General features: G+C 43.8%; 2 protein-coding genes across 5 annotated transcripts in view; one reads left to right on the forward strand and one right to left on the reverse strand.

Moving 5' to 3' along the window:
* LOC115201117 (ubiquitin domain-containing protein 1) lies at window positions 1-14,157 on the reverse strand. 4 transcript variants are annotated; one of them, XM_029764416.1, is made up of 4 exons: window positions 14,076-14,157; window positions 13,446-13,617; window positions 1,705-1,932; window positions 1-1,400 (listed from the first exon to the last, which is right to left on the reverse strand). In XM_029764416.1, exons 2-4 carry the CDS (start codon window positions 13,531-13,533, stop codon window positions 1,018-1,020), a joined length of 699 nt encoding a protein of 232 aa, XP_029620276.1. In that variant the 5' UTR covers window positions 13,534-13,617; window positions 14,076-14,157; the 3' UTR covers window positions 1-1,017. The 4 variants fall into 4 exon arrangements, with proteins under 4 accessions (XP_029620276.1, XP_029620274.1, XP_029620277.1 ...); XM_029764414.1 differs by having other exon boundaries at window positions 13,446-14,142; XM_029764417.1 differs by lacking the exons at window positions 13,446-13,617; window positions 14,076-14,157 and adding an exon at window positions 4,260-4,572.
* The window catches only part of LOC115201114 (MMS19 nucleotide excision repair protein homolog), a 22,529-nt gene continuing 15,376 nt past the window's right edge, over window positions 7,039-14,191 (forward strand). Inside the window, exon 1 of the mRNA XM_029764410.1 lies at window positions 7,039-7,208. The gene's annotated coding sequence lies outside the window, so the exon portion shown is untranslated. The remainder of the gene's footprint in view (window positions 7,209-14,191) is intronic.

Consider the following 14,191-nt stretch of genomic DNA (forward strand, 5'->3'; position numbering starts at 1 on the left):
TGTTGTTTAAGTGTTCCCTTTATTTTTTTGAGCAGTGTATATTAAAAACAGAGGCATTCTCCAATCATCTTCACATTTCACCTCAGGATTGTTATGTGGCACAGCATGAGGGCTGGGCTCTAATCATAGTCACTTTACAGTACATAAAAAAAACTAAAGAAATAGGGTGACAACGCATGGAAAACAGCCATGAAAACACCACAGTAAATTTGAACTTCAACGACTGACAAGACAAACGATCGGAAAAGGCAGCAGTATCCTTCGGATTTTTATAGATCTATGAAAAGATTATTCCTGAATCTAGAGACAGAAGGCTTTAGCAGTAAAACTAGAGTTTTCCCCCTGGGATTTTGTTTTGCTTTCTTCCTTGAAGGCACACAAACTACTACGCAAGTATAATCAAGTGTGCAAAAAAAGCTTATTAAAAGAACAAGAATGAGAAAAATAGTTTGTATTTCACTTGAGGGAGGATCATGGTAGGAATCTATGACGGGGCGGGGACGATGTGCTTTACAACCGATCCAAATTACTCTGCGATTTATATTGGCACTTAAGTTACCGTTAGTGCAGGCGCAGACCCCTTGCACATGCCATGCAGTTCACACCTGCAGTGTCTCACATCTGGGGGGGGGGGGCAATTCTGCTGTGATTTGGGTCGGGTCATTTTTGCAGGGGGAGGAGGGTAGAGGTCTCAGTGGACAGTGTGACTCCAGAGTTAGTGTGGTGAGTGACACAGATCACCCTTCTCAGAGTGAGTGGTCTGGTCTGGCTAGATCAATCAAATCGACCAACCAACCCTCCCACAGTGAAGTCACGCACTCAAAATATAATCACACTCTTTAATGGTAGACATTGAAAAGCAGCACTTAGGAGTATCTCCCTTCTGTTATTCATCTCTTATAATCCCCCAAATCACCTCTCCGTTTTAAAGAGCAGCTGTAAAGCCATTATCCAGGGTTCCTCTATTCCAGTCCGGTCTCTCCATCACCCCTCTTCACTCCTACTCTCATCTGGGACCTAGTTAATGGGGGCTTGCGGATTGACGATGACCTGGATGACAAAGTCCTTCTGGATCTTGGTGTCCTGCAGGCGGGTCTTGTCCGTGAGCAGCTTGCCCGAGAAGAACCAGCGCTGGTGGGCTGTGTCGATGTCCTCCTGGGCCTGCAGCTGCTTCTTCAGCTGCCCGATGGGGTCAGCCATGCTAGCGCTAAGGCGCAGGTCCTTGCCCGTGGAAAGGCGCACCTTGAGCTGGAACTCCTTCTTGGGGGCAGCGGTGGGCTCGGGGTTGTCACTGGGGTCCTCGTCGCTGCGCTCCGAGATCAGGTTGACCGGAGGGGCCAGGCAGTAGACGGGCAGCTGGTAGCAGCTACCTAGCTCGTCATAACACTCTGTCAGGGACCCTGGAACACACAAAGAAAAAACATGTTTGGGTTGTTAAATGTGTTACTTCACTACTGCACAGAAAGTTGTCTTGACTCAGGCATGAATCAAAGAAACAGATTTTATTGTCAGGTTAATAGTTGTCCAATCAGAGCATGGGGTAATATCGCCATTGTTCCAAACCAAATGTACTGACAGTCTATTCAGGTTTCAAAATGTGCCCCCAGGGACGATAGCTTCCCCCATAACACAGTTCTGCAGTGTAATGCTGGCTCCTTCACCATGGCATGAACCAGGTCTTGTCTGTATGTCTGTGGTCCTCACCGTGTGGCAGTGTGATGCTGGCTCCATCCACTATGGCCTGGGCCAGCTCGTGGTCGTTGCACTCCAGGGCCACAGTGGCCGCCTTCAGGGCGTCCCATATCTCCTTGCGTCCCTCGAAAGCCGGGGCCGTGTCCCAGAATTCATCCCTCTTACTGCGGAGCTGGCCCTCCGTCATGGGGTAGTCACTCTTCCACTTGGGCTTGTCCTTCTTGAGGGGCTCATTGCGACCTGCAAGGAGGAATCAACAGATGTTTTTTTCTAGTATCAACCTATAGACTATGTGCCACAATATTGTTACACAGTTTGCATTGAAACAACTACGGTTTTAGTCACATACCTTGGTAATATACAGTACTGTATACTGGGTTACATCCCATATAGCCTTGGGTGGTATACCGTATACACTGGGGGGGGGTCCCCGATATGATACCCATTATAGCCTATACATTACCAGGGTTTGTTCTGGATCAAAAGCGGCTTAGGTGGTGGGCGTAGCAGGGGGGCGCGGCTAAATGTTCACACACCACATCTTGGCGGCGTAGAGAAACGATTGCATTTTTAAAGCCAATTTCCAGCAATTCCACAAATTTCCCCATGGAGCTAAGAGAAATGTCCTTGAATTCTATGCATTTTGCCATGGCTAATGCAGTGTTGTTTGGCTCAAACAATCTATTCTCCTTGACTGTCTAGCTTTTATTTTGGTGATTGTAACATGCTCACCACACCGCTGGCGTTACAAAATAAATGTACACATACATTGTTATTCAATAATTTCATCCAAACTGCTCACACGCGTCAACGAGCATCTGGGCACTAAAATAGAAGTTGGTTCTATTTTTGATGCTTGACGTGCTGCAAGTCCCGCCTCTCCCATCTCCTCATTGGGTTTTAGGAGCATATATCCATGTGGGTGATTGAAAGCTGAACTGAGGTCCACACACCAGTCCAGTTTGTGGTGGTAATGCACCTTAAAAACGTTGGTTGCCAACCGCCATAAAGTCCACAGAAAAAGAAGACTGAAGGAGGAGAGATTACTAGAAACTAACAAGGTTTACCTTTTTATCTGTGGATTAATTGTCAGAGTAGGGGACCTTGTGCATTTCAGGTAAAATAACAACCCAACGTTTATATCCCAGGACAAATGAGCTACTAAGAGCAAGCTAGTTAGCTAAATTGCCATGAGTGGTTTTATGCATTTAAACCTGTCCCAAATTAATATAGTTGGTTCAGAGTTTGCTTTGATATTTCAACCTGCGTGTCCTGATCGCGTCTGGACAAAAATCAAAATACATGCCATGGCGCAGACGCGTGCCCGGTCTAATTCTCAAATATTAGAATAAAAATATATAGATGATCTTTTCTACATGATCTGTTTTAGTCATTTAGGTTTACACTGACAGAGTTTTCCCACCCCAAATCTTGTTGTTGAATGTACACGCTTTCAATGGCAGAAAAATCTGGTTATACAATACAGTTAGGCAAACACTGCTTCTCCAATAGAAATCCCAGCTCACACCTGTAGGCGACGTCATGGCGACGTTAGCTAGCCAAACTCACGCGCGGAAACACGTCATCGGGTCTAACGGTGCAGGCCGTCAAATCAGAGGCAATCCTTGGATATAAAGTTGTTTTTGACAAAAACAACGTGCCAGTTAACAATACGTTTGCGGAGTGTTTGGGTCTGCCCGTCTGGAGAATCTCTCCAGTTGATCATTGCCAGTGACCCCCCACCCACCCCATCAGTGTTTAGAATTAGAGCATGCAGACAGTACTACACGTGTACATCTGAAACATTAGCCATGCTTAGCACTGCACACATATCGGGGCAGCCTTGCCAGGAAAACACTTTTCAGCACCAGGCTGGCCCAGCATACAGAGCTTCTAAAGTGCATCCTGTCTCGGTCTAACGCATAACCTAAAGAAGAGACGGCTTAATTGGAGTCCGGCAGACAGCTGACAAGTAGCCCTCAGAATGGCATAGAGAGGAGGGTCCCGGTCTCCCAGGACATTGTGCCAAACTGAGCAGCTGAGTTTTATAGTCGGCACCGGAGCGTGACTTCGGCACAGACTGTAGCAGGTACTAAACAGGCCTAACCCAGGTTCGCTTGCAACCGAGCGAGCATTTAAACAGGTAAAAAAAAAGGGAGAATACGAAGCCGGCGATTGTGGTCCTAAAATGACCAGCTAGAGGTCTCGCTGGTCTTCATTGTCAAGTAGGCAAACCAAGAGCAGCAAGGAGGGGCAACAAAGACAGTTGCCAAGTATCTAAAAGGTTGCCTTTCCTCCAAACAAATTATTTATAGTGCAGGCAGCTTACAAGGAGTAACTAAATCGGGAGGACACACTGTAGGATTTGTAGGGCGTGTAACATTGGGTCTTCCTACTAGCACTCAGGCAGAGTGGTGGACAAGTCTACAAGAGCTGTTGGATTAGGAAGCACACAGGACCAAGACACACAGCTGTGTGTGTAACACTATGATGTCGTAAGGGACACGATACATGTTCAACTCAACATACAGGCTAAGTCTTGGGGAAAAAAGGACCGGAAGACTTACCAGTCATCATATACAGAGCCCGAAGAAAGTATTTACGCCCCTTGACATTTTCCACAATTTGTTGTGCTACATCCTGAATTTAACATGGATCAAATTGAGATTTCTGATCAGTGGGCTACACATGTCAAAGTGGAGCGAATAAGTATTATGGCAAGCCTAAACAAGTTCAGGAGTAAAAATGTGCTTAACAAGCCCCAAGTTGAATGGCTGCGATAGAAGGAAACTGAAGACTGAGAAACAGCGTTGTAGTTACACCACAATACTAAGCTAATTGACAGAGTGAAAAGGAAGCCTGTACAGAATATTTTTTTAAATACTCCAAAAAATGCATCCTGTTTGCAACAAGGCACTAAAGTATACTGCCAAAAAAAGTGTGGCAAAGCAATTAACTTTGTCCTGAATACAAAGTGTTATGTTTGGGGCAAATCCAATACATTACTGAGTACTACTTGCCATATTTTCAAGCATAGTGGTGGCTGCACATTGTTACGGGCAATGTTGCCTTGAAGCTGCGTAGGTGTGCTTCTCCCCTCAGACTGCCATGCAGAAGAAATATTAACCAGCCAGAGAAGCACGAGATTGAACAACTCAACTTAGTTTTCCCCTTCGGTTACCACCGTCAACATTTCGCTCTACTGTGGGAATTGTGCTTGAAATCGACGCAATATTAGCCACTTTCAATGTAACATACAGAAAAACTAACTAACGGTGCAAGAGATTCTTGTAGACAGAGCGCATTGGAGTAGGATTCTATTGCATTGACAGGCATGACTCAGGCCTGTACTCTACACAGACCGGTACACCATAACCAAATCAGAGCTGCAGTAGGCCTATATGCAAATAGCCATAGCTATATATGGATCTGTGCAATTCACTTTGAACTGTGTTTACAGCATGAGTGGTTGCGAGTTCATGCGCATGTTTTGAGATCAAAGTGACAGCTGCATGTAGCAACCTGTGCACATTTGATCATTTTCTTTGCTAGTTAGTGAGTTATTATCCCAGTTATAGCTAAGTTCTAGTTAACAAATGGGGCAGTGGTTGCTTCCTACAAGAGCACAAAATGTGTGCATTTCTAGCTCTTTGAAAAGCAAGTCAGATAAAGAGCTTTTTTTGTCTTAAAGGGGCAGTGTATTTTGAGACGTCTTGAATTAGGTAAGTGGCCAATAGGCAGAGGGTAGCACAATTATTCTGATTGTCTAATAATGGTACGGGAATAATGCATTTTATTTAGTAAAAGGGTTTCTTGCGTCAAACATTTTCAGTCACCTTGTCTGAAGGACACGTGGATAAACAGGTTGTCAGGCCATGCATGGTTTTTTAAAATGTTTTTTCCCCCTATAGTCTCATGGAATGTAGGCCTACATTGAACACCACACATTCACTGGTACTGTTGCCTGAATGATAGAACAGCTATTTCCATGTTAAAATGTTATGGGATGCATTTTTCTCCATTGTTTTTTTATGGTAGGCCACTCTGGAAGGCCTACATTATGATCAAATAGCCACAATAGCCTACTTGGCCACTGTTAAAAGTGCTACTTAAAGCGGGTACAGCCTCTGCGTTCACAGTAAACACACACCAGAAATTGCACAGAATTCTGCTCTCAGCAGACCTGAAATTTGCTCAGTGCAGATTTTCTTCTGAGGGAACATTAGTTATGGGTATGCTTGTAATCATTAAAGAACTGGAGTTTTTCCCAGGATAAAAAAAAGCTAAGCACATGAAAAATCCTAGAGGAAAACCGTGTTCAGTCTGCTTTCCATCAGACACTGGGAGATTTCCGCAGGATAATAAACTAAAACACAAGGACAAATCTACACAAGTTGCTTACCCAGAAGACAGGGAATGTTCCAAAGTGGCCGAGTTACAGTTTTGACTTCAATCTGCTTGAAAATGTATGGCAAGACTGGAAAATGTTTGTCTAGCAATGATAAACAACCAATTTGACAGCGCTTGAAGAACCTATAAAATATTATACAATCCAGATGTGCAAAGCTCTTAGAGACTTACCCAGAACGACGCACAGCTGTAATCGCTGCCAAAGGTGATTCTAACATGTATTTACTCAGGGGTGTGAATGAGATTTCATTTTCAATAAATAGGCAAACATTTCTAAAATCATATTTTCACGTTGTCATATTGTGTGTAGATGGGCGAGGTAAAAAAAAAAACTTGAATTCAGGCTGTAACAACAAAATGTGGAACAAGTTAAGAGGTATGAATACTTTCTGAAGGCACTGTAGCCTAGACTAGGCCTCTGGAAAAAGTGTATAGACCAGGCTAATGTGTAGTCTTGATTACCCGTTAACAGATTTGGCAACACAATCTAGCAAATAGTTCAGAAATGTTTACGGCCCATTTGCAGGTGTGCAGATGGGAGCATCTCCTCTGGCCACCCATTGTGAATCAGTGTTGCCAAAGCATTGGAGACACATTACAGCCACATGACGCAATAGCAGGGTATGCTCCTCATGTGGGACTTGTTAAATGGGTTGAGGTTATGAAGGGGCATGAAATGCATTTCACAGACATGATTGGATTACAGAACATAACTTTTCATATCGTTTCAGGACATGTAGAAATAGCCCACCGATACAGGCTGTTAAAAAGCATGGGTGCAAATTAATAAGTTACAATCATAGCTCCTCCCCTCCCCTGATACTACAAAATACAGGGTGGATTTATGTGCCTAGAGGCCTACAGCCTGCTTTCACCTCTGCAATGTCAACATTGAAGTAGGCCAATTTCAGCCCTGAACCAACAGAGCTGAAAAGCATATCCGCAAGACTAGGAAGTATCCCTTTCACATACAGTACTGCCATGTAGGAATAAATTATATTTAAGTCAAAACTAGGTTTGGGCCAAGACCGATTTACTGGGGAGTTGTTCCATGAATATTCAGCAAGCCATGAGACCGATTGTTCTGAAACTGTTGGTAGAAACAGGTAAGATTGGCATTACTGAAACATTTTGTTGACATGTAATTAGATCTGAGAAATTACACTAATTGATTGCACCCAGTGGCCATTTTAAATGTATAGGATTCAGATACTATATTTATTGAATATTACCCAACAAGAGGAATCACAAATAAGTTGTCAAAAGCCACCCACGGACCCCTCCCACACACACACACCATACCCATGCAAATCCCACCCCAACAACCAGTGTCAATTATCTATGACATGAAGTGACTTATTACCGGCCTGGGAGCACTTCTACTCTACCTGCATCGAGCACTCACTGCTCCAAAGGTCTCTACAAGTCATTGTTGGTTCTTCAGTCAGCTGTGTAGGCTAGATCCACAGATCTGGTGTACGACAATACACAAACAAAGTCTGCAACGGCACATTGTGACAGTCCCACAGTCGAGTGCAAGACTATTTTCAAAACTGGGCTGAGGTGATGATCGGTCCAAAAGGTTTATGTGGCAGAGGGATCTTCCTGCTTTCCGTGTCCCTTGGAAGTTCCCAATTTGTGTTTCATTACACCTAGACCATTTGTAGCCTGTAGCTTAAAAATCGCTGTGCAAATTTACATCCAAAGTGCTTTAGCAGCAATCTACATTGCATCAGTCACTTAAAAAGACAACTAGCTATAAAAACGGTGAAACATGGCAATTTGCCTTCTGCAGAAAATTATTTTTGAGCTTAGCGAGGTAATGGACTTGAGCATCGCACATTGAAACACTGTTGGTAAAGAGTCACCTCAACCACAAAGTCCCCTATAACTCCCTTGTATTATTGACGCTAAATGAGTTTCACATTTTATTAGGCGTATGTACAGGATACAGAAGGTATCCAGCCAACGAAATGCTTACTTCTAGGTTCCTTCGACAATACAAATATCTCAGATAACACGAGCATAAAGTAAACGGCTCAGTAGAATAGAAAACATTTTAGCATACGCATGATACAGGAAGGCACAAATTATAGTACAACATTTACACGTATGGTGGATTCTTTTAGGCGGCAATGAGGCCCTTTACTTCCCCAGAGCCAGATGAACTAGTGGATAACATTGGTGTCTCTGCAAGCAGTTTGAAGGAAGTGACTAACTAGTGCTAGTTATCATTGGCTCCCAAAAATGCCTCCAACTTCCTTCATACAGGACATACATAAAAATGCTGTCCATGAGTTCATCTGACTCTGGGAAAGTAGATAAAGTGCATCATTACCAAAATCCCGAGGTATTCCTTTAAATGTGTTATGTTTGAGCAAAAGAACACAGCATTAGCCATGGCAAAACGCATAGTATTGCAGGAAATTAGCTTTGAAACTGGAAAAATGTATCTCAAGCCAATGGAGAAATATGTAGAATTGCAGAAAATTGGCTTAAAATTGCCTCTACAGCACCAAGATAAGGGCCTCTAAAATTCTCTGTCAAGTTCAGCCACGCCGAAAGGCTTTTGGCATCCCCCCTACAAGGCCAACTACCTAAGCCCTTTTTTGAACCTGGAAAACCTGGATGTTTGTGTAAGTGGGTGCATGCATGCTAAGGTGCAGAGAGTCAGTGCAGGTGGTTGTGATGCGTTTGTGTAACATAAAATGTACTGTATATGTGTGTGAGTGAGTGCATGTGTGCTAAGGTACGAAGAGTCAGTGCAGATGGTCAGTCCAGTTCAAGTGTTCAGCAGTCTGATGGCTTATAGATAGTTTCTACAACAGTTCCTATCCTCCCGACGGTAAGGGAGTTAACAGCTCGTGGCTGGGGTGTGTGGGGACTTGATGCTTCGGGACTTCCTCAGGCACCGTTTCAAGTAGAAACACAGCCCCAGTGACATACTGGATAATCTTCACCACTCGCTGAAGGGCCTTGCTGTCGTGGATGGCGCAATTCAACGAACCAGGCTGTGATGCAACCCATCAGGATTCTCTCGATGGTGCAGCGGTAGTATATGGAGAGGACCCGGGGTGGCATGCCAGATTTCTTCAGCCGCCTTAGGAAGTAGAGACGCCGTTACACCCTCTTGGCAAGAGTGGTGGCGTTGGTCCATGGTCTGTGACGTAGATGCAGAGGAACTTAAAATCTACTGCAGTCCCGGTGATGTGGACCGAGGCCAGTTCCCTCCTCTGCTTCCTGAATTTAACAATCAAGTCTTTTGTTCTGCTGACATTGGAGGAAGAGGTTGCTGTCCCACAATGCCAGTTCTCTTACCTCCTCCCTATAGACTGACTCGTTGTTGTTGGTTATCAGGCCTACAATCGTGGTTTCATCAGCAAACTTGGGAGTTGGTGTCGTGCAAAGCCACGCAGTCATGGGTGAACAGGGAGTACAGCAGAAGGCAGAGGACACCCCTCTGGGGGGCCCATGTGTTAAGAGTTAGTGTGGAGGAAGTGTTGTTGCCAATCCTCACAGCCTGTGGTCTGCCTTTCGGGAAGTCCTTGGAGGGAACAATAGTGTTGAATGCTGAACTGTAGTCAATGAACAGCATTCTCACATAGGTGTTCATCTTGTCCAGACGTGTTCGGGCCGTGTGAATAGCGATGGAAATGGCATCTTCCGTGGATCTGTTGAAGCAGTAGGCAAATTGGGGTGGGTCCAGTGTGCCTGGTATGCTGACCATAACCATCTCTGTTATTAAAGTGACTCTGCATAGATAATAACTCTACCTACATGTACATATTACCTCGACTAACAGGTGCCCCCTGTATATAGCCTCGCTTTTTAGGCATTTTCTTAAAACTGCATTGTTGGTTAAGTAAACACTTCACTGTAAGGTCTACACCCGTTGTATTCGGCGCATGTGACAAACAACATTTTATTTGATTTCACGAAGACAAGGGTGCATGCGTGGGGCGATAGTAATTTGGGAAACGGGATGATGGTGGTCTCCTTGAAGCAAGTGGGGACTACAACCTGGTAAAAGGACAGGTTGAAGATGTCTGAGAAGACGTCTGAGAAGATGCCCGCCTGTCAGCGCACACGCTGGGGACGCAGCAAGGGATGCCATCTGAGCCGGTGGCTTTGTGAGGAACATTCTGTGAATACTCACGTCAGCCCCGAAGAGCGAAAGCGCATGGACATCCAGGGGAGTGAGAGCCTTCCTGGATGGCTCAGTATCGTCTGCCTTAAAGCGTGCATGGAATGTGTTAAGCTCGTCTGGGAGGGAGGCGTCAGTGGGCATCACACAGCTGGATTTGCCTTTGCAGCCTGTGATAGCCTGTTGTCCTTGCCACATGCATCGCGAGTCAGTTGTTGAACATCGATTCAAGTTTGAGTTTGTATTGTCTTTTTGCGTGCTTAAAGGATTTCCAGAGCTCGTACCTGCTTGCCTTGTACGGGTCGCACGCCACCGGGTCATCAAAGTTCTTTCTGCTGACATTGAATACTGCAGTACGGGCTCTCATCGTGCTACGGATTGGTCTGTTGATCCAGGGTATGTCTGGATTGTTATTGTGGTTACATCAACACATTTCCTAATGAAGCCTGTGACTGACGATGTACACTGAGTGTACAAAATACTAGGAACACCTACTCTTTCCATGACAGACTGACCAGGTGAATCCAGATGAACGCTATGATCCCTTATTGATGTCACTTGTTAAATCCACTTCAAAAATCTGTGTAGATGAAGGGGAGGAGACCGGTTTAAGATATATTTTTAAGCCTTGAGACATGGATTTTGCCTTTGAACGGGGTATGGTAGATGCCAGGCGCACCAGTTTGAGTGTGTCAATAACTGCAACGCTGCTGGGCTTTTCAGGCTCAACAGTTTCCTGTGTGTATCAAGAATGGTCCACCACCCAAAGGCCATCCAGCCAACTTGACACAACTGTGGGAAGCATTGGAGTCAACATGGGCCAGCATCCCTTTGGAACGTTTGACACCTTGCAGTCCATGGCGAACAAACTGAGGCTGTTCTGAGGGCAAAGGGGGGGTGCAATGCTATTTATTTTGTATTTATTTAACCTTTATTTAACTAGGCAAGTCAGTTAACAACAAATTCTTAATTACAATGCCGGCCTACCAAAAGGCAAAAGACATCCTGCAGGGGCTGAGATTAAAAAATAAATAAATAAATAAATAAATAAATAAATAAATAAATATAGGACAAAAACACACATCCCAACAAGAGAGACAACACTACATAAAGAGAGACCTAAGACAACAACATAGCAAGGCAGCAACACATGACAACACAGCATGGTAGCAACACAACATGGTAGCAGCACAAAACATGGTACAAACATTATTGGGCACAGTCAAGAAGGTAGAGACAACAATACATCACACAAAGCAGCCACAACTGTCAGTAAGAGTGTCCATGATTGAGTCTTTGAATGAAGAGATTGAGATAAAACTGTCCAGTTTGAGTGTTTGTCGCAGCTTGTTCCAGTCGCTAGCTGCAGCGAACTGAAAAGAGGAGCGACCCAGGGATGTGTTTACTTTGGGGACCTTTAACAGAATGTGACTGGCAGAATGGGTGTTGTATGTGGAGGATGAGGGCTGCAGTAGATATCGCAGATAGGGGGAGTGAGGCATAAGAGTGTTTAATAAATAAGCATCAACCAGTGGGTCTTGCGATAGTTATACAGAGATGACCAGTTTACAGAGGAGTATAGAGTGCGGTGATGACTCCTATAAGGAGCATTGGTGGCAAATCTGATGGCCGAATGGTAAAGAACATCTAGCCGCTCGAAAGCACCCTTACCTGCCGATCTATAAATTATGTCTCCGTAATCTAGCATGGGTAGGATGGTCATCTGAATCAGGGTTAGTTTGGCAGCTGGGGTAAAAGAGGAGCAATTACGATAGAGGAAACCAAGTCTAGATTTAACTTTAGCCTGCAGCTTTGATATGTGCTGAGAGAAGGACAGTGTACCGTCTAGCCATACTCCCAAGTAATTGTATGAGGTAACTACCTCTAGCTCTAAAGTAGTAATCACACCTGTGGGGAGAGGGGCATTCTTCTCACCAAACCGCATGACCTTTGTTTTGGAGGTGTTCCGAACAAGGTTAAGGGTAGAGAAAGCTTTGTTGTAGAGCATTTACAAAATCCAGCTGAGTATAAAACTATAATCTGCATATAAATGGATGAGAGAGCTTCCTACTGCCTGAGATATGTTGTTGATGTTTGTACCCTCAATGTATATTCCACAACGTTGATGGATGAGTCCCGGGTGGATGAATCTTCAGTCATATTCCAATCAGTATTCTCAAAACAGGTGTATCCTAGTTGTGTTGGTAGCTATTTATACAGCTATTGGTTGGTAGAGAGATAAGAGGAAGTAACTCATTAATGTTTCCATTTGTGCCCTGTAAGATGGGGGGGAGATAACAATTTTTCCTACAGTTTCTTGGTCAGTCCATAGAGCCCCACAGTGGAGATGTCATAATACCCATAAAACAGGGAAATGGTTCCCTGACGTTTTGATGACCATGTAACTCTCTCAGACAAGGTGACTTATCAATATAGTCGGCTATATTTACTCTCAGATTCAAAAATGCAAATTAGCGTCAAAGTAGATATGCAAGACTACAAATCCCTGCAAGCTCCTGCACGTCATCTCTAGCTAACACCTTTGCTAACAGGTATTGTGTCGATTTTAAAACTTGCACAAGACAGCTTGCAGAATTGTAAATTTAAAGAAATGTTGCCAATTTAATAATTACTAAATGTAGCTAACATTAGATAGTTAATCCAGAGTTTCTTACCTTTGCCTCAATTTGGCAGTCTCGTTCAGATCATCATAGCATTTGTAGTTCTTTATGATATACAAATTAGTTGCAAATATGGCTGTCTTTTTTTTTTTGGGGGGGGGGGGTAAATACAGTTGAATATATTAACAAGTCACCTTGTCCTAGAGAGATTTACACGGTTAGCAAAACGTCACGCCAGGGTAAGCCTACACGAAGCACAGTCCTTATTTTAGCTATGCGTTTCTAAAATCCCCTATGGGAAAAATATATGGTGGAAAAACGATTGGAACCATTTCCTTGTTTGACCGTTAGGTTTTATGAGTTTTAAAGACTCATGTGGTACTATTGGGTATGCACTACACTTGAGAACCTAAGGAGAAAATCCTATTGGCCAGTATTATTGCACTGGGCCGGGGAGTTAGTAATTACATGGGTATGGCACAACAATACACTATCTGCTAAACATTTACCATGCAATGTAATGAACTAGGTTTGTATTCGAGGCACTCAGACAACGAGTAATCGTTTGGTTAACTTACCTCCACGTTTTCGGTGTGTCCTTCCACCGCTCCTGGATGAACCGTGGCCCTGTGTGTCCTCGCGTTCTCTCCCAACACATCCTCCCATGATTTGTATCAGATGGCTAACTATGTCGGGGCCCCATCATTAGCCAACTGCTAGCTGGTTCCAAAACAAATATATACAGATCCACTGTACAAAAGGAACGAGGTCAAGTTAATTATCTTGATAGAAGAATCCACAAAGTAACGGAGGTAATGTGCACGCTGGTAGAAGAACTAGCTAGCAAGCGCGGAAGCAAGCTAGCGTGCTAACAAGCTAGAAAGTACGCTAGCTATCTCCGTTTTATTATTGTTTGATGTGATCCAACGTTCCAAAATCAGTAGTCACGTGCAGAATGTCTAGACAGCTAAATTGGATAAATATAATGTCAACAATCAATGATTGCATTATAGTTTAACGCTAGATATCCCTCTATAAATACAAATTTAGACAAGTTCGCTTTCTTTGTAGCCAACAATTAAGCAACTTTCTTGCTAGCTAAAATTAGTAAGCAGAATTTTATGCACTAGCGACCAGGTAAATATTCTAAACATATAGCTAACTAACTTAGATAAAACAATTGATTGTGGATATGGAGAATTTCCAACCCTTCTCATTTTTGTCAGCCTGGTTTTAAATCCCCCTTCCCTTTCTGGTGCAGATAGAAACACTAACTTTTTACGCCTGCGCGTTCTCAGGGGGAAAGGGGTCAAATTATGGCACG

This window comes from Salmo trutta, chromosome 10 (assembly GCF_901001165.1).
Source record: "Salmo trutta chromosome 10, fSalTru1.1, whole genome shotgun sequence".
Taxonomy (NCBI): domain Eukaryota; kingdom Metazoa; phylum Chordata; class Actinopteri; order Salmoniformes; family Salmonidae; genus Salmo; species Salmo trutta.